The sequence below is a fragment of the Chanodichthys erythropterus genome, chromosome 13 (genome assembly GCF_024489055.1).
Source record: "Chanodichthys erythropterus isolate Z2021 chromosome 13, ASM2448905v1, whole genome shotgun sequence".
NCBI lineage: Eukaryota > Metazoa > Chordata > Actinopteri > Cypriniformes > Xenocyprididae > Chanodichthys > Chanodichthys erythropterus.
In genome coordinates, this window is record NC_090233.1 from 19,144,965 (window position 1) to 19,168,460 (window position 23,496).

The window sequence follows — 23,496 nt, forward strand, 5'->3', positions numbered from 1 at the left end:
GTTATTCCATAAAATTTAGTTTTTATGTGTGTACAACTGTGTAGAATTGTGCTAGCTAACCATGTGCTGATTAACATCTTTGAGCTAGACTCAAAAGTATCTAAAATTGTCACTACCGAAACAGTCACAACCGCAACAACCTCATTGTTTTTTTTTTTGTGTTATTTGATAAAATTAGTTTTTATGTGTGTACAACTGTGTGCTAGCTATCCATGTACTGATTAGCATCTTTGAGCTAGGCTCAAAAATATCTAAAATTGTCACTACCGAAAGTCACAACCGCAACAACCTCATTGTTTTTTTAGTGTTATTTGATTAAATTAGTTTTTATGTGTGTACAACTGTGTGCTAGCCATCCATGTACTGATTAGCATCTTTGAGCTAGACTCAAAAGTATCTAAAATTGTCACTACCGAAACAGTCACAACCGCAACAACCTCATTGTTTTTTTTTGTGTTATTTGATTAAATTAGTTTTTATGTGTGTACAACTGTGTGCTAGCCATCCATGTACTGATTAACATCTTTGAGCTAGACTCAAAAGTATCTAAAATTGTCACTACCGAAATAGTCACAACCGCAACAACCTCTTTGTTTTTTTTAGTGTTATTTGATAAAATTAGTTTTTATGTTTACAACTCTGTGCTAGCTATCCGTGTACTGATTAGCATCTTTGAGCTAGACTCAAAAATATTTAAAATTGTCACTACCGAAACTTGTTCGGTATATTCGGTAACAACGTTTCAGTCGTTCCTGTTTTGGTAGTGACATCATTGTTTTGGTAATGACAAAAGGAAACACATAATCGTTTATTTGGAGGTCACTACCATCACATTATTGTCACTACCGAAAATGTGCTGTCACTACCGAAACACGGGTTTTTTTTGTCAAAAATAAAAAAGTAAAAAAGTATGCTGAATCACTAAGATGTCATTACAGTGTTTGGTTCAATGTGTATTCAAACTAATGAATCCTTAACTTTGAAATCAGTATGATAAACTTTATGCATTTTACAAAAAAAGATTGGATTCAAAATACAACAAATCTCATAAATTACACTTGAAATATTGTTAAACTTTAAAAAAAAAATAGCAAAAAATATATATATATATATTTACAAGGTAGATGTAAACAAAATCTTAGGTCAATGTAACTTCTTATTAAATTATTTATTATTGTGTTTCGGTAGTAACAAATTTGGGGAGAGGAAAAATATTCCAAAACTTTCTGAAAATACAATATGAGAATTAACTGCGCAATTAATAGAAATGTGTACCTTGGATATTATACAATTTGCATACATACAAAATTGAACGAAAAAGACATTTGTTTCAAGATTTTTTCAACTCTGACTTTGAAACAATTCTCTCTCTCTCTCTCTCTCTCTATGTGTGTGTGTGTGTGTGTATATATACACACACACACACATATATATATATATATATATATATATATATATATATATATATATATATATATATATATATATATATATATACATACACACTGTATATACGTTTTTTAGAGTATATATACACATTGTTAATCAGACATAACCATAGTACATTTGCTTGTATTCATTTAGCAGAAGGTTTTAGTGCAAAATATGAATGCTTTCCAAAATGAAATGACTATTTAAAATTTACCTCTGAGACAAACTAGAAATAAGTTTTACATGCAATCTGATATTAATATTGTGTGCTTAAAACAATATTTCTTATATTTTGTTCAAAATACCCATCATAAAGAAGCAAAAATACTTGATTGAAATATTAACTTTATTTTTTCCCCTAAAAAAGATCAAATATACAGTTGATATAATTTAATATGCATATTGCTACATAGAAAGTAACTGGAAAGTTTGATCAGAAAGCCATGGTGGAGTGGTTAAACTAGCTGAGGGTAAAGCCCAGGGGTTTACAGTGCTCTTATACGTCTCATAGTAACAACAGTATAGAGAGAGAAGACATACATTCATCAGTTCAACTTTGAGGGACCTCAGAAGGGGTTCATTTGCAACTATAAAGCAAAGTGGTGCAGTTCAGGGCCTGTATGTACAAAGTGTCTCAAAGTACACAGCACAGCTTCAGCATCAGATCTTCTCATTTCAATCACATTATACAACAGTGCAAATAACTCCAAGAGGTACTTTGTCAATATGGCCCGTAGAGCACTACGTTTGGAGTAAGCAATTAATTACCAGACAATGCAGCGGTTGTTTTTCTGATAAAGTCAGCAATAAGAAATTTAATCTGTACATATTAAAAATCATGTTAGAAACGTATTTGCATAAAAACAAGTGTTTTCTAATTACAAAAGGACATTCTGGGTCATTTGCAAAGCAGCATAGTCATTTAAACAATACTCTGCTGATTGAATTGAGCACATCACTTATTAGTGGACATGCATGTCAATGACACAAGGAATTGAATAGTCTAACTCCATCTGCTCAATGCTGCTCTGACACTGTCCAATCATAAAAAAGAACAGTCCACCTGGAACACACAGTCCACAATGCAATGCGAGGTAGTGATACACAGGTACAGTTCACGCTTTCATTCATATCATGTTAAAAAATATAATTATAGAGTGTAGAATGTGGTCGCCTACTCTTTGAGTGTGAAACGGTTCTTTGTGGTATCGAGGTTTGTTACAAAAACGTAGAAACAACGGCTTATGAAGAGTAGCAGGAACAGAACGTACTGTAGCAGAGACCGAATTCTGCAGCAAAGCGGATGAGAAGGAGAGAGAATAGAAAGGTTTCTTGCTTTGCATCATTAATTGATTTAATAATCGGTTAATCGGATTTGTGAACGGCGTGAATCTCACAAAACCTGTCTGTAATATGTCAGTCATATTTCACCCCACAACCAGAAGAAAAACTGTACATTACATTTTTTTTTTATGTAATATTGTATAAAATTACTGTAATGCAAAGTATTATGAGAATTATTTATGCTCTTTAAAAAAATCAGGCCTAATTTTCTTAGTTTTATGAAAAACATAATTACATATAATTTTTAAAATAAATATAGTAAAAAATATTATATATTAGTAAATATATTATTATGCACACACACACACACACACACACACACACACACACACACACACACACACACACACACACACACACACACAGTTTTTCTCATGGGGACCAAAAACAAATGTCCCACAAGGTCAAAAATTACTGGTATTACTGTCCTTGTGGGGTCATTTATGGAAGCTTGTTTCCGCCACTACTCACACTCTCACAATTCTAACTTTTTTTCTCAGAATTACAAGATTTAAACTCACAATTGTGAGATATAAAGTCAGAATTACGTGATATAAAGTCAGAATTGCATGGTATAAAGTCAGAATTGCGATGTGATATCAGGTCAGAATTAAATATAGTCACAATTCTGATATTTTTTCCTCACAATTGTGTTTTTATCATGAAATTCTGACTTTTTTCCTCAGAATTGTGAGTTATAAAGTCAGAATTGAGTGATATAAACTCTCAGTTGCGTCTAATAAAGTCATAATTGCAAAATATAAATTCATAATTCTGAGAAAAAAACACGCAATTGCGAGTTTGTCACAATTCTGACTTTATATCATGCAATTCTGAGACAAAGTGAGAATTGAGAGATTAAAAAGTCACAATTACCTTTTATATTTTATGGCGGAAAAAAGCTTGCATAGTCAGTTGGTCATCACAACGTAGGGTTCATCCAAACCGATATCACTGCAGTTTGTACGTATTTTACGAGGTGGCTAATATTGTATGAATTCAGACAACATCACTTTTATGAATTCATAAGTTTTTTGCTAAATGCTACATATTTTATGAGTTGCCAAATTCGTATGAATTCGTATTACCTAACTCCGCTCCTAAACCTACCCATCACTGGGGTATCATATGAATTCATACGAGTGAGATGCCGTTGGTTTATCAGGTACACATGCAAGCACGCACGTTTTTGTGAATTGTGGGGACATTCCATAGGCATAATGGTTTTTATATTGTACAAACCATATTTTCTATCCCTCTACACTACCCCTACCCCTAAACCTACCCATCACAGGAAACTGTGCACATTTTTACTTTCTTTTTATGACTTATAAGCCTTTTGAAAAATGGGGACAAGGGGTAATGTCCTCATGGTAAAGTCACCCTCTCCTTATAATACCTATGTCATACCCATGTCATTACACAAATTTGTGTCCTGATATGTCACAAAAACATGCGCACATACACACACACACACTCATACATACATATAAAATATACAATAATATATATATATATATATATATATATATATACACATTTTTTTTTTTCTTTTTACTTGGGGTGAAATGTGAGATTTGCCAAATTATGTATGAATGAGATATAAAGTGATTTGGGTATCTGCACTACAGATTTGACTACTGTGGTAGTGTTAAGCCACAAAGAAAGACATTCACAATGATTCAAAGAGACACAAAGGAGAACGAGCTCAGAAAACGTCGAGCAATGTTTTTTTTTTGTTTTTGTTGTTCGTTTTGTTTTTTTGTAATGCATTTACTAAAAAAAGACAGACAAATAGCTTAAAATCTATTTATGGTGTCAGATTTGGTAGCTGTTAGTTTAAAAGTAGTATTTCCACAGCTTATGAAGCCATGAAACACATGAGGGTTAAAATGTGTTAAAACAGATAGAAAGAATGAATTCACAGGTTAAAACAAATTAATTTATAAAATATGACAATTTAGGCTTAAAAAACTTATTGCATATAATTCTAGTTATTGCTGGATTGGTTTGGTTATTTTACTCTTTGGTCAGTTAAATTGTAAACCTCTAGAATCCATGATGACATGGCTCACTGTGTTGAGAGACGTACTACATCTAGGCCTCTGTAATGCGACCAAAATGTGCTTCTATGGTCTATATTATTTAGTCTTCTAATACACGAAACATATAGAAACCTGTGTATTACTACAACTGAACATGAATTAAACAATCTGAAATTGTGTGTGGGTGTGTGTGTGTAGCCAGACTAAACTATTTGGATCTTTTAGATGTTTAACACAGTATCTACATCGGACATGTGTGGCACTTGGCAACACGACAAAACTAAATCGCTCCGGTTAAAATGAACAGAGCTGTCTACACTGTAAGCACTTGATCCAGATGCCCCGTTTCTCCATTTCTATTTCTGAATACTCCAGCCACATCTAAAATGATGTGATTTCATTTAAAATCTATAAATTGTATTCTTTACATGTTAAAATAACTTCTGACCGTTATATCAAAGCCATCTCTAGATGTTTCTGGTCTGATGTACTAATTTTAATCATTTTTTATTTAACCATATGCATCTGCAGTTGTAAGAATACTAAAATATGTAAAAATAAAGTATAATATTATCACACGCAAAATCATTTTTATAAGAGGATCTCTGTTGAATTTTTTTTTTTTTTCAGCTGATTTTATTGTCATTTTACTAAATCGCTTAAGTTTAGTCTCAAGCTTGCAGCTGAATGGTCTGTGAACGCTTCCAGTGTAGACGACCTCAAGTTGTCGCAATGTCGGCAGACACAGACGTGTTTGAATAGACTCTTGGTTTGTGTTCAACTTACTGACTAGCCATTGTGAAACATTTCCATTCCACTATCTCCAACAAATCCTCTGTATCCCCATGAGCAGCTGTCTGCTTCTCCTTTTTACTTTAGTTGTTCTAATATACACACAGATTTGATAGTGAAACATCTGTATAATACATTCACAAGGTAGACAGCTGTCACGGTTAGGTGTCAGGGCTCTGGCAGTATCGTTCAGACACATGTGCATCGCACGGTTACCCCGAGTCTTGTGCACAACTCTTTTCTCTGTTTGTCTGCCGAATGCTCTCCATCCGGGCGGCAATTCTGGAGCACCTTTCATCTGCGGCTTCTTTTGTTTGCTTTTTCATCCCGTTTCTGTCAGAAGAACATGTACTGGTTGTCGATCGCTCTCTTGCGCCCCCTGTCGAGCGGCTCTAGTTCATAGTCAGAGTCCCGGTTGGGCAGTAGGGGCGGCAGCGGGTTGGGGTGTCGGAGCAGGTTTCTGCGGCCCACCGACTCGCTCCGGCGCAGGGGTACAGGAACGGGCCGATCTGGAAGGGAAGGGGGTGTGCGGTGCGGGAGCGCAGTTAACGCTGATGGAGGCAAACATGACTGGGCCATGGCAGGGCTGGAGTGAGGGCATGAATCTGGACCATAGTGAGCCAGACTCGGCTCTGAGCTCCAGCGAGAGAAGGGCACCAACACCGGAGAGCCATGAGCCGAACTCTGACCTAGAGAGAACAGAGAACACACTTCATCAGCTCAACATTGAGAGAACAGTTGTTTTATATATATATATGTATATATAAAAAAAAAGAAAAAAAAAATCACTAGTTTTTATTTGTTTAGCATTTTGGTTTTCAGTTTAATTTTAGTTAGTCTTATAGGTATATGAAGTTTTCATTTAGGTTTCGATGAACACATAAAATGTAGAAAACACAAACTGCTTCATCTGTATATGATGACGAACACCACTCAGAAGTTCAATGCTTTTATACCTTTTGACCAATTACTTTCTATGAATTTTGTGAATGACATTTACAAAAAGCAATTTCTAGAGCTGAACATCTCTAAATAACACATATTACTTTTGTTAAATATATTTTTTAAAGGGGACCAATTATGCCCCTTTTTACAAGATGTAATAAAAGTCTCTGGTGTCCCCAGAATGTGTCTGTGAATTTTCAGCTCAAACTACCCAACAGATCATTTATTATAGCTTGTTTTAAATGCCCATTTTGAGTGGAAGAAAAAAATGTGGTTTCCATGCATGTGTCTTTAAATGCAAATGAGCTGCTGCTTCCAGAAGAGGGCGGAGTCCATGCTTTTTGGTTTTGATTATTATCTCTATTGTGGTCATGCTCGAGTGACACTGTAGTTCTTTGTCGTTATGAAATAATAATTATTTGCATGCATTTAAACAGTTTACACTTGGCACGCGCACAGAAAGCTGGCTGTCAGGCGGCATATCCTGTGAGTATGAAACTGATTTCTCTTACACGTCTTATTGCAGTTAAACTGTCAGATACACACAAGGTTATGTCAAAAACACACAAAGTTCACAAACACAGTCAGTTATGTCTGTGAACGTAAACAGCAGGGAAAGAAATCTTATGTGTACAATAGATCTGTGTATTGAAGTAACAGCAGCGTGATATACAGTACCTACCGCTATATATACTGTTAATATAAACCAAACAACAAAAGAAAAACATAAAATCACTCACTGCACTTGATTGAATAACTTTAGTAGCTTTAATAAGAATACATTTCTTACTTAATGCTGCTGTTAAAGGTGCCGTAGAGCATCTTTTTAAAAGATGTAATATAAGTCTAAGGTGTCCCCTGAATGTGTCTGTGAAGTTTCAGCTCAAAATACCCCATAGATTTTTTTAATACATTTTTTAAATTGCCGATTTTGGGGCATCATTAAATATGCGCCGATTCAGGCTGCAGCCCCTTTATATCTCATGCTCCTCTCCCCCGGAGCTCGCTCTTGCCTTAAACAGCATAAACAAAGTTCACACAGCTAATATAACCCTCAAAATGGATCTTTACAAAGTGTTCGTCATGCAGCATGTCTAATTGCGTAAGTATGGTATTATTTGGATGTTTACATTTGATTCTGAATTAATTTGATAGTGCTCCGTGGCTAAAGCTAACATTAAACACTGTTTGAGAGATTTATAAAGAATGAAGTTGTGTTTATGAATTATACAGACTGCAAGTGTTTAAAAATGAAAATAACAATGGTCTTGTCTCCGTGAATATAGTAATAAACGATGGTACCTTTAACCACATTTAACAGTACATTAGCAACATGCTAACAAAAAAGAAAGGCAAATTTATTAATATCACTAAAAATATCATGATATCATGGATCATGTCAGTTATTATTGCTCCATCTGCCATTTTTCACTATTGTTCTTGCTTGCTTACCTAGTCTGATGATTCAGCTGTGCACAGATCCAGACATTAATACTGGCTGCCCTTGTGTAATGCCTTGATCATGGGCTGGCATATGCAAATATTGGGGGAGTACATATTAATGATCCCGACTGTTATGTAACAGTCGGAGTCATGTTGAGATTCGCCTATTTTTCGGAGGTCTTTTAAACAAATGAGATTTATACATTGAGACTCACTGTATGTCATTTCCATGTACTGAACTCTCATTATTCAACTATGCCAAGATAAATTAAATTTTTAATTCTAGGGCACCTTTAAATGCTCTAGTGAGGAAATAAACATGGCAGACTGTGTACACCTCACTCAGAGGAGGAGCTAAGCTATTAGGGCAGATTCCGGAACAGCTTGTTTGGAAAGACTATTTATTATTTATAGGGATTACAAAAAAGGGTGGGTGGATTTTTTCCATTATAGGCTGGTTGTGTACACACACTGTGGACACACATCTGTGTTCACACACCTTATAAAAATGAATTTTGCATAATAGGTCCCCTTTAATATTACTGTTATTACACTATAGTTCTAAAGTAAGATTGTTTTTTTTTTGGGGGGTGGGGGGTGGGGGGTGGAGAAATAATATATTTATTTAGCAAGGATGCATTAAATTGATCACGTGTGACAATAAAAACATATATAATTTTACAAAAGATTTCTATTTCAAATAAATTATGTACTTTTGAACTTTCTATTCAATTCATCAACAAATCCTGAACAAATGTATCATGGTTTCCACAAAAATATTAAGCAGCACAACCATTTTCAACCGATAATATTAATAAATGTTTCATGAGAAGCTATACTCAGCATATTAGAATGATTTCTGAAGGATCATGTGACACTAAAGACTGGAATAATGATGCTGAAAGACAGCTTTGATGACAGGGAAAAAACCCACTAAAATATATTCATATAATTCTTTTTTTGTTTTTGGATCAAACAAATGTAGCCTTGGTGAAAATAACTTCTTTCAAAGATATGAAAAAATCTTACCGACCCCAAACCTTTGAATGGTAGTGTATACTACAATTATGCAAACAAATAAATTTTTGACTAGTTCTGACCATTTTTTTTTTTTTAAAGTATTATACTATATTTGATATTTATTATTACCATACAATACTCCTTGTATCCCATAGAGGGCATCGTCTTCACATGTACAACATCTGCATCCTCTGCTAGTATAACAGTTAAGTGTATGTGTGTTTGAGTGTATTGAAGTGTGTGCACAAAATAGAGCATGTTAGGAAATGTGTGTGTTAAAACACAGTATAAGGCTTTGTGTATATGTTTGTGCTTGACCACATTATGACAGCTTGTGAGGGTGGGACAGCAGGAAACAGAGACTTGATGGCAGGTTAGTCTGTAGTTGTGATGATATGCATTAAAGTGTATGGATGCGAATGTGTTTGTGTGTTTGAGAGAGTGCATGTTTCCTTGTGTCAGGTCTCTCAGAACTACTAAAACCCATCGAAACCACAAAGCACAAGAGGGAAACGCTCCTGCCGAGCTTTGAGTGTGTGTGTGTGCGACAGACAGAGACAAAAAAGAAATTGTATGCACGTTTTCAGCTGCCCGAACATTTCCAGATCAATAACTGCAATGTAATATTTTATTTCATTTTTATTATATACTATTCTATATTATATTTTAACATTGCAATAAAAATTGTCTTTGTTACTGACACTGCTTTTGTTTGATCATAAACTAGTTAAAGATTATTTATACATTTTTATTATGCTATTTAATGTGGTTTACATACAAAGTCCAACATTAATTCTTGCCAAGCACCAAATGTGTGAAAAAATTGGCTTTGGTGACTAAATCAAACACGGTTACTTGCCAATTGGCCGAAAACTATTACAATCTGCAACATCAGATGGTTTACATCAAACTGTAAAAAATGACTCATGTTTCAAATCAAGTCGTCTAAAAAAACATCTGTTGCGACTCAAGCAACAATATATTGTATGTGCAAAAAGATGCCTTTTTCCCTCCAAATGTGTTATATTGCTTGCATTAAGCCAACAGAACAAAAATATGAGGAGCAAAATCACAATAGGGCTTTTCACACTTGAGATAGTTAACCCAGGGTCATTGTAAACCCTGGGTAAACAAAGTCCTGCGTTATCTTGCTTCATGTTTCACAATGCACAATTTACCCGAGGTTAACAATTAATCCTAGGCATTCACATAAACTGACATTTCTCACTACATTCCTAAACCCTGGGTTAACGTCCTTATTTGCATATTTGCGGCGTCGGTGTTATTGATTGGAGGAGAGCAGTGCGCGACCTGTACTTTAAGTACACTTTAAGTACTTCGATACCACAGCAAAAATCTAGCTTTTAATAATTAAACATTATTAAACACAAGTGAACAGTGAGTAAAAAAATAAGAAAAAATACACAAATTACAAGCATAGATAAATACAATACAACAAAGTTACAAATAAAGTAAGGTCTAACAGTAGTATTAAGGTACAGAAATGTAATAATTAAATGTAAAATAACACTATAGTGTTCACTGTATGGATTACATAATAGATTAATCTTTGTTCAAGATGTGTTTTGTTGTTTTATTAACATTAAAGACAGCGGCAGATTTTTATAGGCTGCTGTTACTTTAAGACCGAATGAACATTCAATATAATGATAAGCATCTGATTTCTTTCTAAACTGTTTACGTTCACTTAAGACATAACTGACTGTGTTTACTGAGAATACTTACTGAGACGGGTATTTTAGCATTACACACACCACTTGAATCTTCTATAGAATTTAGAAAGTTCAAAAAGGTTGAAGCGAATTACAAGGGTGTTTGCAGTGGGCTGTTTACATTAATCTCACGCCAAAAAAGCATTCTGAGGTGCAAATACATTCTCAGACTCGGTCAGACGCACGAGCGCTCTTCTCCGTGAGCATTTGAGCATGCTGTTAATAATAGCTTAGAGCGCCATCTGCTGTTAAAAACTAAGCACAGAATCGATTTGCGATGCATTTGGAAAAGATCAGTAACGATACACGAATCGCGATGCATCAATAGTATTATCCCAGCCCTAGGAATTTGATTGTTTAGTTTGTCTCATGTCCCATAAGATTACATGGAGAGGGCGGGATTTATGACCTATACTGGGACCAGCCACCTGGGGGCGATCGAAACGTTTTGGCTTAACTTTTCAGGACTTGTGCGGCACACTTGGTACGTGCAGGATTCTTTTTTGCCTCTTCTTGCGCTTGAATGGTTTAAAATCGATTGAATGTGTAAATTGTCAAGAAAAAAAACATGCAAATGATAAAAATTTTGTGGGGCCTGGTTCGTATAGATCACGGATCAACTGCGATCTGTTGCACCCCTAGCAGACTGTACTACCAAGTTTATACTGAATGGACTTTTCGGACTATAAAGATAAGAATGAAACTGCCTCTTCTTCATGCCAATTGATATTTTCCATCGCCATTTAACAGTTTCTGTGTGTTTCTGAGATGGTCCAAAGCACGTGAATATGAGGCATGTGATTTGATTGTCGGTTGTTAAGCATCTAACATTCTAACACTGTATCTTTTCACACTCAGGAGCAGGGATTCATAACCCCGGGTAAAAAGCTGTGCTATATATATTTATATGTATACATTTCTCTAGTCTCACCTGTGTGAGTGGGGTTTACCCGCACATAACTGGCCAACATAACGTCACACGCGGCGCCACATTCCAGTGGGATCGGACAGTTGCGGAAGTGACTCAGCATGTCCATGACTGATGGGAAACGCAGGTGCTGCACACGACACTGACCCCATTCAGTTAAAGATAGACGCAGATGCTGGAAAGGAAGAAAAACAGTGGAAAATGCAATATAAATACAGACATAAACAGAAAAATGAGCAACAGTAATATTGATGTGAATAGTGATAAAATATAAAATGTGTTATTTTAATGATTTCAAAATACATTATTTTAATGTATTTATATTTAAGCAAATTTAACTGTTTTAATTAATAAAATATTAAATGCACTTAAATAGAAAGGAAGTTATTTTGCATTTTTATTTAAATTTTTTGTCAAATGTCTAATAATAATGAAACAGATAATGGAAGATTAAGTTGAGCACTGCATTGTGGGATACAGTTTTATAAAATAAATTAAATAAACATTTTCTGGCTTTTTGAGTGTGTGTGCATGTTTTTTGTAATAAAACCGTTTAATGCACAGTAAAAAAATAAATTGAGCAATACCCATTTGGTCACTGATATACTGTACATCCCTAATAAAAATAATATTCATGATAATGATGATGTTGAGTTCATTACCTTTGCTCTGCCCTGGTAGTTAAACGTGAGGACATAGTCTCCTCTCCGTGTCTCGCTCTGTCTCACCAGGAAGTTCCCATGACCGCTGACCCCAGCATGCTGTACAAGGTAGGCAGCCCGCACTCGTGATATGGGTCCATGGAACCATGGGTAAGAGGACAGGAAGTGATCCGTTTTGTTGTAGGCGTGCTCTGTGAGTCCAAAGCCCAGAGAGCCTGCGGAGGCACACGTGAGACAGTATGTTTACAGACATCTAAATATGACTCTTATCTGATTTTCAACCAAAAGCAAGCGGTCGATTACCACGAAAAATAGTTTCATCTCATCTGTTGGTTTGTAAAAATGAATGAAAAACATGTTGCAGTGGAAATCTATGTAGCGAATGCCTTGGTGTCACATAACTGTCACACTGTTTCAAATGTATAACCAAAACATATGAAAAATAAAGACACCATTAAATAAAAAATTGAGGGTTTTGATCCCAGTTATTAAGATTCGTTTCGATCGAATTGACAACAAATGCTTTTTCAAGCTGTTTGCATTAATATAAATGTGGAGGAAGACAGAAAGTGTGTATGTGTTTGTGTGCGTGACTCACCCTGGCCGCTTGGCTCTGTGCTCCCTCTGTGAGCTGCATTTAGCGAGTCACTAACAGGAAATGGTTCTCCATCCCCACTATCTGACCTGGAATCACACACACACTCTCATAAACATCTATAAACTTCTTTAACTGCATGATGAAGAGGTCCCAGAATGTCACACATCACACATGCTTAAGGCACTTCGACATTGTTTTATGACTAAAAAAGCAAAAAAAAAAAAAAAAAAAAAATGTAAATATTTTTTTAGGCCCTAAATGTATGTGGACAGTTATGTCACACTTACAAATGTGTGAATGCTATATATCAAACCAGCTGACATTTATTTTAAAGAAAATGTTTAAAATACATTATTTTATTTCTATTTAAATAAATGTAATTGTTGTAATTAAGTTATTTGCATTTTTAATTTAATTTTGTTATAAATTATGATTAAATGAATATTATATTATATTATATTATATTATATTATATTATATTATATTATATTATATTATATTATATTATATTATATTATATTATATTATATTATATTATATTATATATAATATATTAATTCAGGGGTTGTACATCAAAACTGAAACCACAAAAATTTATTAGTATGGTGTAGGGCCTCCTTTTGCAGCCAATACAGCATCAACTCATCTTGGGAATGAGAGATAAAGTCCTTCACTGAGGCCAAAGGGATTTTGAGCCATTCTTCTTCCAGAACAGTGTTCAGGCCACCATGTGATGCCGGTGGAGAAAACATTTTCTGACTTGCTCCTCCAAAATACCCCAAAGTGACTCAAAAATATTTAGATTTGGTGACCGTGCAGCCCATGGGAGATGTTCAACTTGGAGATGTTCATAAAACCATCAAACCATTCTGTCACAAGTCTTGTATGTATTGGTGCATTATCATGCTAAAACACTGCACCCCCTTCAGGGTATGAAGTGTAAACCATTATGTGTGCTCATGGTCCTCCAGTTCGGTAGTCCTTGGTAGTGATATTGCAGCCCAAACCATCACTGATCCACTGCCATGCTTCACTCTGTGCAGCAACAGTCCGGGTGTTGAGCCTCTTTTGGGTTTCTCCATACCGTAACTTCCACAGATGTGGGAAATCAGAGAACAATACATGTTTTACATTATCCACAGCCCAAGATTTGCTCTGTTGGCATCAATGAAACCAATGTTTAGCATTGGCACGAGTGACCAAAGGTTTGGCTATAGCAGCCCGACCATGAATACTGACTCTGTGGAGCTCCTGACAAAGAGTTTTGGTGGAAACAGGAGAGTCGAGATGCGCATTTAATTCTGCATTGAGGTGGGCAGCTGTGGTTTTATGTTTTTTGGATGCAATCCAGGTTAGTACCTGCACATCCCTTTCAGACAGCTTCCTCTTGTGTTGACAGTTACTCCTGTTGGATGTGGTTCGTCCCACATTACATTACTGTAGATCTCGATACACCACAAAGACTTGCTATTCTGGTCACAGATGAGCCCATTTTGTCTCATCTGATATGTCTCCCATTATGTTGTAGGAACTGAAAATTTGATGTACAGCTGTGCCCTTGCTTTGCTAATTCAACCTTCACACTCTGCTCTTACTGAGGGAATGTAAAATCAGTTTCAGTTTCATTGTCCAACCCCTGTGTCTGTATATTACATATCTGAATATTATACATATTACACATGAGAAATCTATCTATCTATCATGAAAAACTGGGAGAAATTTGTGACTAATTGAAAATAAATTTAAAAAATAATCAAATATGAATGTAATGAATACAGCGAGAAACATACGCTATAGGAGGAGAATTAGACAGAAAAACAGACGTCGCTTTAAAACCAACAGGGACGAAATGAAGGAAAGAACAGAGGAAGAGAGCAGAAGCAAGACTCAGGGAGGGGCGTTTGGGGAAGTTGCGGGAGAAAGCAACACAAAAGCTTTTGGTTCGAGGCAGGAAATGTGGCTTGTAATTCTTGGAGAAGCAAAAACGGCATATGATGCTCTTATGTCAAGACGAACATATACACACAGGGTGGGCCGAAAAAATGAGGTAAAAAAAAAAGGAACATAAAAAAACAAAACGAGACAAAAAAAAAAAGAGTGAAGGGGGCATGGAGAGAAAGGAGGCCATGAGATGTGCTGAGTCGAGTTCTTGAGATTCTTAGTAATCAGAATAACAGGAAGACCTCACTCTCTCTCTTCCTAAAACTCACATTGATATATTTTCACACAGGCTTGAGTTCTCAGTACCCTCACACCAATAAAAGGAAATGAAACACATTTGTGTGCACACACACAAACACACCTTTTATGACAGACATAGCATGTGGGGAACACATAGATGGTATGTACGGACATGTCTGCAAGTAAACAAACAGACTGACATCTAAATTAAGACTCTTAAAACTACTAAAATACATGAGAAACCAAACCTGTTCAAATAGAGCTGTTGTGTTACTGTGTGTGTGTGTGTGTGTGTGTGGTTCCGGTAAACCCTACGTTATGGGGACAAAATGTCCCCTCAAAGATGGCAATATCCAAAATATACAGTTTGTACAGTATAAAAATCATTACGTCTATGGAATGTCCCCATAAAACAAGAAAACCTAATGTGTGTGTGTATGTGTGGAAGAGGAAGTGAGTGGGTTTTCTCAGTAGGGGAATGTCAGGAACTTTTGCAGATGTCTGGAATCTTCAGAAGTAAGTTTAGTTCAGAAAGTGCCGCTCTCACCTGCTGGTGATACATTCTCTTAGCTCTGTGGTCCAAGAGCTCACCTGCTGCTCATTATCGGCCTCAAATATAAAACTACCCTGATGACCAGTAACCTGAGCAGAGATAGAGAGAGAGAGAGAAAGAGAACAGAGAGAACACAAGAAAATACAAGATATAGAAATGAACTTGGCTGATTACTTTGTGGTTGTCAGCATCAGTTGATGAACTGTTGTTGGGTTGTGTCAGTTTCAAGACAGCTTAATGAATAATGGCATGTCCTGTGTTACAATTTTTTTTTTCAGTGAGTGAAAAAAAAAAAAAAAAAAATTAATTTCAACAATGCTTCATTATTTACAATAAAATTATAAGAAAATAAAATATACATATGTATATGTGTGTGTGTGTGTGTATATATATATAGATATATATACACACACACACATACATATATATACATATACATATACATATACATATACAGTACAGTCCAAAAGTTTGGAACCACTAAGATTTTTAATGTTTTTAAAAGATGTTTCGTCTGCTCACCAGGGCTACATTTATTTAATTAAAAATACAGTAAAAAACAGTAATATTGTGAAATATTAGTACAATTTAAAATAACTGTTTTCTATTTGAATATATTTGACAAAGTAATTTATTCCTGTGATGCAAAGCTGAATTTTCAGCATCGTTACTCAAGTCTTCAGTGTCACATGATCCTTCAGAAATCATTCTAATATGCTGATTTGCTGCTCAATAAACATTTATGATTATTTTCAATGTTGAAAACAGTTGTGTACTTTTTTTTTTCAGGATTCCTTGATGAATAGAAAGTTCAAAAGAACAGCATTTATCTGAAATACAAAGCTTCTGTAGCATTATACACTACCGTTCAAAAGTTTGGGGTCAGTAAGAATTTTTATTTTTATTTTTTGAAAAGAAATTAAAGAAATGAATACTTTTATTCAGCAAGGATGCATTAAATCAATCAAAAGTGGCAGTAAAGACATTTATAATGTTACAAAAGATTAGATTTCAGATAAACACTGTTCTTTTGAACTTTCTATTCATCAAATAATCCTGAAAAAAATATTGTACACAAATATTTTGTACAATTGTACACATTAAATGTTTCTTGAGCAGCAAATCAGCATATTAGAATGATTTCTGAAGGATCATGTGACACTGAAGACTGGAGTAATGATGCTGAAAATTCAGCTTTGCATCACAGGAATAAATTACTTTGTGAAATATATTCAAATAGAAAACAGTTATTTTAAATTGTAATAATATTTCACAATATTACTGTTTTTACTGTATTTTTAATTAAATAAATGTAGCCTTGGTGAGCAGACGAAACTTCTTTTAAAAACATTAAAAATCTTAGTGGTTCCAAACTTTTGGACTGTACTGTATATATATATACAGCTATGGAAAAAATTAAGAGACCACTTAACATTGATTTCTGAACTTGGAGTGGTCTCTTAATTTTTTCCATAGCTGTATATATATATATATATATATATATATATATATATATATATATATATATATATATATATATATATATATATATATATATATATATATATATATATATATATATATATATATATATATATATATGTGTGTGTCTGTATGTATATTAGTAATTTAAAAACAAGCTAGTCACATATATAAATGAATAAATATAAATATATACACAATTTACACCCTGTTTTTTACCAGTTTAAATTACTTTTATTTAAATATATAGTCTGTAATATGAGGCCATAAAAACTGCATTCATAATAATTATAAAGATAGTTTGAATAGTTTTAGATAGATAATAGCTAATGTCACACCACAGAGCGCTGCCGTCGACTACTCATCTGCCTTATATCGGCTGTCAGCGACCTTGCTCTCTAGATATCAGCACGGACCAAAGGAAAACCCATTTTGGTCGACCACTAATCATGACGACTTCAGCAAAAAGCAAAAGATAAAAATCGAAGACTGAGCTCTCTTTTTTTATTGTAAAACATGAAGACCATGTTCTCCAGCATGATTTGAGTTGTTCAAAGGAGCATCTTGAGCATCTGACCGTCTGTATAAAAAGTCACATTTGATTAGCAACCTTAGTAACCATAGCAACCATAGTGCATCATTTGAAATATTTTATATTAATTTTTCATATATTCATAATAAGGTTTCCGACAGTATTTTAAAAACATGAAAATCTTATAAACGTGGATTTCCAGGTTTAAATGAAAAACAAAAATATCCCAAATGTTCAATGTGGTGTTAAAACTTTTGGACCCAACTGTATATATTATTTATAAATTATTAATTATATATAAATTGAATCAAATTAAACGAACAGTTATTGCATGCGATATTTACTAAAACTTGCACTAAAACCATTTTGAATATAGGATGTGCACTATGAAAAGCAGATCATCTTAAAATGGCTGAATACCATCCAAATTAATCGGCCTGGTCAAGAGATCAGGTTTTTTAATGAAATGAGCCAGTGTGTGTCTTCATTCACCTTTAAGACAAATGTGTTCATGTTGTCTGGCATCTCTAGGCGATTACAGCGTCGAATCTCTTTGATGTCTGAACAGTGTACGGTAAGCTTTGGCGTTTTGTAGTCCTAAAACACAAACAAAGCAAAACAATTTTAATCATATTACAATTACATAATGTCTTTAGAAACATTTACAAGTTCGAAAATATACTTTATATTGTGCCTGTATATTGTCTTTATACTTTAAATGCATTAAATGTTTTCTCCTTGAATTGATCACTTCTGCTTACATTATTCTCATTTTTGAGTTGCTCCGGATAAAAGCGTCTGCTAAATAATTAAATGTAAGAGCAATAAACTGTGATTTGGACTCTCATAGTGAAACAAAACCCAACAAGTGTCTTTACAGGTCAATAAAACATAATAATGTATCACTCAGACACTATATGACAAATAACAACTTTGTCACCGATGATAAAACACATTTTTAATGCATGACACACTCCATGAACATTATCCAGTGTGGGTTTGAGCAGAGAGAGGGAAATGAGAGGGGGATGATTTTCTTGATCTACTGGGATTAGCTAAGAATGTTCATCTGGAAATTAAGAGAGAATAGAGCTACGACCCGTGATCTGAAACCTTCGACCTTCGCCTACACACACACACACACACACACACACACACACAACAAATCTCCTTGGGAAAAAAATGAGAGCGGATTCCGGGAAGTTGTGAGAGCTGCAAATGAATCCGGAGGCTTTGAGGTGCAGGAATTTCCAGCGTGTATCCCGTCAGTTGTGAAACATCAAAGATTTAGGAATGAAGAAGCTCTTTCTCTCTCAAATAAAATCTGTCATTTTGAGTGAGTCAGGCTAAATCATGACTTAAAATAGCTTCACACGCACTGGATTGTGCCAAAGTAAAGGTGCTGTAATACTACAATCTTTCCTCTTTGAATTTCAGTCAACCCTCACACAGAGGAGGGGAGAAAACACCACTGACTCATTCACATCCACATGCTTACACATGCACATTTGCACACTTCTGCACTAATTCCAGTAGAACAAGAAGTGATTGAAGTATTAACCACCACACACACAAACAGTAAAGCAGATGATTTGTTTCTCTTCTCCAATTTTCCTCACCAAGGCAAATGCATGAAACTCACAGAGCAGATTTCCACAAAAGTGATTCTGTAATATATTTCATACTCAAGAAGACTGTTTCTGAGAATCAGTGTTGATAGTGTGCAAGTTCACGAACCACAGACCAATCAGCTTGTCAAGTAAGATTTACTACAAATTGCTGGATGTTAATATCTTAAACTGTTATGCTGTTGATATCCTTGTTAAATTTCAACTCCATTATCACTGAACATCAACACATACATATACATACATATGTTTATGAACAAAAGATTATTAAAAAGGATTATTTTAACTAGTATACGGCTACAAAAACAAATTTAAACTAGTAGTACACATACATTTGGAAACAAAAGATTAGTGAAATTAATATATACATTGTAATGAAGAGACCAATCTCGAATCTACCTTTTCTGTCAAAAATATTAGAAAAGAAAGTATCATCACAACTATGTTAATTTTAGAAAGAAATGGTATCTGCAAGGATTTCCAGTCAGGATTTAGACTGTATCACAGTTCTGAGACTGCTCTCATTAGAGTTACTAATGATTTGCTCTTATCATCAGATCGTGGTTGTATCTCTCTATTAGTGTTACTGGATCTTAGTGCTGCATTTTACACTTTCAACCACAATATTCTTTTGAAAAGACTCTAATATTATATTGGCATTAGTGGAATTGCATTGGCATGGTTCAAATCATACTTATCTGACCGTTACCAATTTGTAGCAGTAAATGAAGATGTGTCATATCACGAGTTAAATATGGAGTACCACAAGGCTCAGTACTAGGACCGTTGCTTTTCACTCTGTACATGCTACCCTTGGGAGATATCATTAGGAAGCATGGCGTTAGTTTTCACTGTTACGCTGATGATACTCAGCTCTATATGTCTTTGCCCCCTGATGAAACACATAATTAACCGAATGCATAGTTGATTTAAAAAACTGGATAACTAGTAATTTCTTACTAATTAATTCTGAAAAAACAGAGATTCTAATTATTGGACCAAAAACCTCAGAGCAAAATAAGCTCTAAGAATACTGTTTAACACTTGATGGCTGCTCTGTCAAGTCTTCGTCGTCAGTTAGAAACCTGGGTGTGCTCTTTGATACCAATCTTTCATTTGAAAACCACATTTCTAGCATCTGTAAAACCGCATTTTTCCATCTTAAAAATATATCTAAATTACGACATACTGTATACTCTAAATGACAAATGCAGAAAAGTCTCAAGGCTAGATTACTGTAATGCTCTACTGGTTGGTTGCCCTGCACGCTTAATAAACAAACTCCAGCTGGTCCAAAATGCAGCTGTTTGAGTTCTTACTAGAACCAGGAAGTATGACCATATTAGCCCGGTTCTGTCAACACTGCCTTGGCCCCCTATTAAACATTGCATACATTTTTTCTTGTTTAGCACCCAAACTCAAAAATAGCCTTACTAGCCTTGTTCGGGGAGCAGACACGTTTTAAATCTGTCAGTTTAAATCAAGACTAAAACACATCTCTTTAATCTGGCATAGACATTATCAATTTATATTATTCAAATCAGTTAAATGATTGTTAGGCTGTATAAAATTAGGTCAACCGGAACCGGGAACACTTCCTACCACACCCGATGTACTTGTTACATCATAAGAAGAATGACATCTGTCTGTCTCATTCTTATCCTGAGGTTAGCATATTCAGCTGGATCCGGTCCATATCCAGATCAGATGGTGGACCCTGCACCTAGGCACGACCACAATGCAGCCCTCAATGTCAGCAGAGACCGTGTCTACTAGACAACCTCATGTGAAGGCCTCGTCAACATGACAGCCATCGGCACAGACCCTCAGCAAAGACCACAAGAACCACAGAGGACCCATTGCCGGCTTCGGCTCCATACCGATGAATCCAATCTTGAATCAAAAGGTTTTTTCCTGCATTCTGTCACCTGATGGAGTTCCTTGCCACTGTCGCCTCTGGCTTGCTTAGTTGGGGACACTTAATGTTCAACAATATTATTGATCTGACTGCACTGACACTGTTGTATGACAACTGAACAGAGCTGGATGATGACATCACTGTTTTCTGCAGAACTGCTTAGATTAAATTAACTAATTTAATAATTGATGATCTTTACAACAGAACTCAATGAACACTGAACTGACTTGCTGAAATGCATAATGTTCCTGTTATCACTGTAAAACTGCTTTGAAACAATGTCTATTGTATAAGGCGTTATAAAAATAAAGGTGACTAAACTAGTATATGCATGTAAAAGATGATTGAAACTAGTATGCATATGATTGCAAAGAAAAGATGAATGAAAATCGTTTAAACTAGTAATAAAGTGTAAATTAATAATGTGGCTGGAGCAGCTGTGATGCACATCAAAAATAAAAACAAAACAGACGAAACAGAACAAATGAAGGTTATCCTCTCATATAATTTAACTCATTCATTCAAAAACTTCTGTGCCAGAAAAATATGCATAGCTATCATTGCAATCATAGTAGCTTCAGGGTGGATAGATACTGTTTGTTAGTAGTTTGTAGAGTATCTAACTACTTTTTTTTTTTTGCTTGCTTGACTACTTTAAGCTATGAGTAACTTAAGCAAATTACACTTTCAAGCTAGCTTCCCCAACCCTGCTGTGAAATGAGTTCCAGAACAGCACTCTAGTCTAAACTACAGACTGCTGAGTGTGACAAATCATGACGGCTCTTAAACTAAAGAGCGAAAAACGAAGAAATCCACATCGGCTCAATTTCTATGACCATATTTGGTCCCTGTTTCTGTTTGTCGGAGCCTGGAATATTTACCCTCGCTCTACACAATACAAACGTTTGCTAGGCTGTGTAGAATGTTGTTTATCTGTTTTCTGACACAACTCTGTAGTGCATTTCCTGCGACTCTGAGTCCAGCAAACTTGAGTTTCAATGCGTAATAACAGTAGACAGTCCATGTGGAGACACATGAGATGCACTGGAAACCTGTAAGGCTGCAGGCCAACAACACAGTCTATTCATTATTCACGTGATTGTTTTTTTATATTGTGCAAGGATTTCATGGCTCATCCTCACATTAAAAAGTTTCAATTTCAAGTCACACATGTTCTCTGGTGTTACCGCATAAAACACTGTTTAATTGTGCATGTGTTTGTGTATGAGTGCAATATAAAAAATGCCACAACAAACAGCCATGCCATTCATCTGAATAACTCCACTTCCTAATTGTTACTTTTGCTTTTAGTCACATTCTCAGAACAACCTTTCAAAATGAGTCACATAATGAAATTAGCAATAACAATCGCAAAGGAATCGAGAAACAATATGACGTTAGCAACACAAAACAATGACACTAGGAAGAGATGTCTCAGTGATGTTCTGCTGTGATTCAGAGGTGGCCTTTGCAATTCAGAGGCCCATTTCAAAGAAACAGTTAACAGCCACCCAATGAGAAAAAGGTCAGACAAAAACATTGTATGCAATGCAACTGCAATTACTTTGTTATCTCTGTTATATTTAAAGGGGTCCTTGATTATGATTTCACTTTAACTTTAGTTAGTGTGTAATGTTGCTGTTTCAGCATAAATACCATCTGCAAAGTTACGATGCTCAAAGTTCATTGGGAAGGGAGATATTTTCCTTTACAAAAATCACTTTTTAAGGACTACAACAAACAGCTGGTAGGGACTACAACAAGCTTCTTCACGGGTTAGTGACATCACAAACCCCCGAATTTACATAAACCCCGCCCTCGGGAACACGCAGCAAAAGGGGTGAGGTCATGTTGGGCTGCTTTAGAGAAGAGGAAGAGTTGTTGTAGAAGAGTGTTGTTACCATGCCGTCATTTTTGGCCGGACTGCTTCACAAACGAGGGTCAATTCAACGCTGGATTTGCACAAAAGATTAACATGACGGCACATGCTAGTCAATGAGTTGAATCAACTCCACAGCAACTACATCAATTTATCTACTAATCATTCAGAAATGTCCAGATGCATTCTATAACTTCTTCCTGAGTCTCTCCATTAGTGTCCACCATTACTGACAATCCTCATTTTGTCTGCGTGAGATTCTCCAGCTTTGTTGTTGTTGAGCAACCAAAACACGAGATGCTAAAGCTCCACCCTCTTCGGGAAAGGGGGCTGGGAGCAGAAGCTCATTTGCATTTAAAGGGACACAAAAATGGCATGTTTT

The 23,496-nt window shown here is 35.3% G+C and overlaps 1 protein-coding gene across 1 annotated transcript in view; it reads right to left on the minus strand.

Moving 5' to 3' along the window:
- Positions 1–1,587: 1,587 nt before the first annotated feature.
- The window catches only part of sh2b3 (SH2B adaptor protein 3), a 56,715-nt gene continuing 34,806 nt past the window's right edge, over positions 1,588–23,496 (minus strand). The window contains exons 3-8 of the mRNA XM_067405917.1: positions 18,182–18,286; positions 15,670–15,764; positions 12,942–13,027; positions 12,344–12,558; positions 11,685–11,856; positions 1,588–6,301 (exon numbers count right to left, since the gene is read on the minus strand). Of these exons, the coding sequence (XP_067262018.1) occupies positions 5,949–6,301; positions 11,685–11,856; positions 12,344–12,558; positions 12,942–13,027; positions 15,670–15,764; positions 18,182–18,286 (1,026 nt within the window). The 3' untranslated portion in view covers positions 1,588–5,948. The remainder of the gene's footprint in view (positions 6,302–11,684; positions 11,857–12,343; positions 12,559–12,941; positions 13,028–15,669; positions 15,765–18,181; positions 18,287–23,496) is intronic.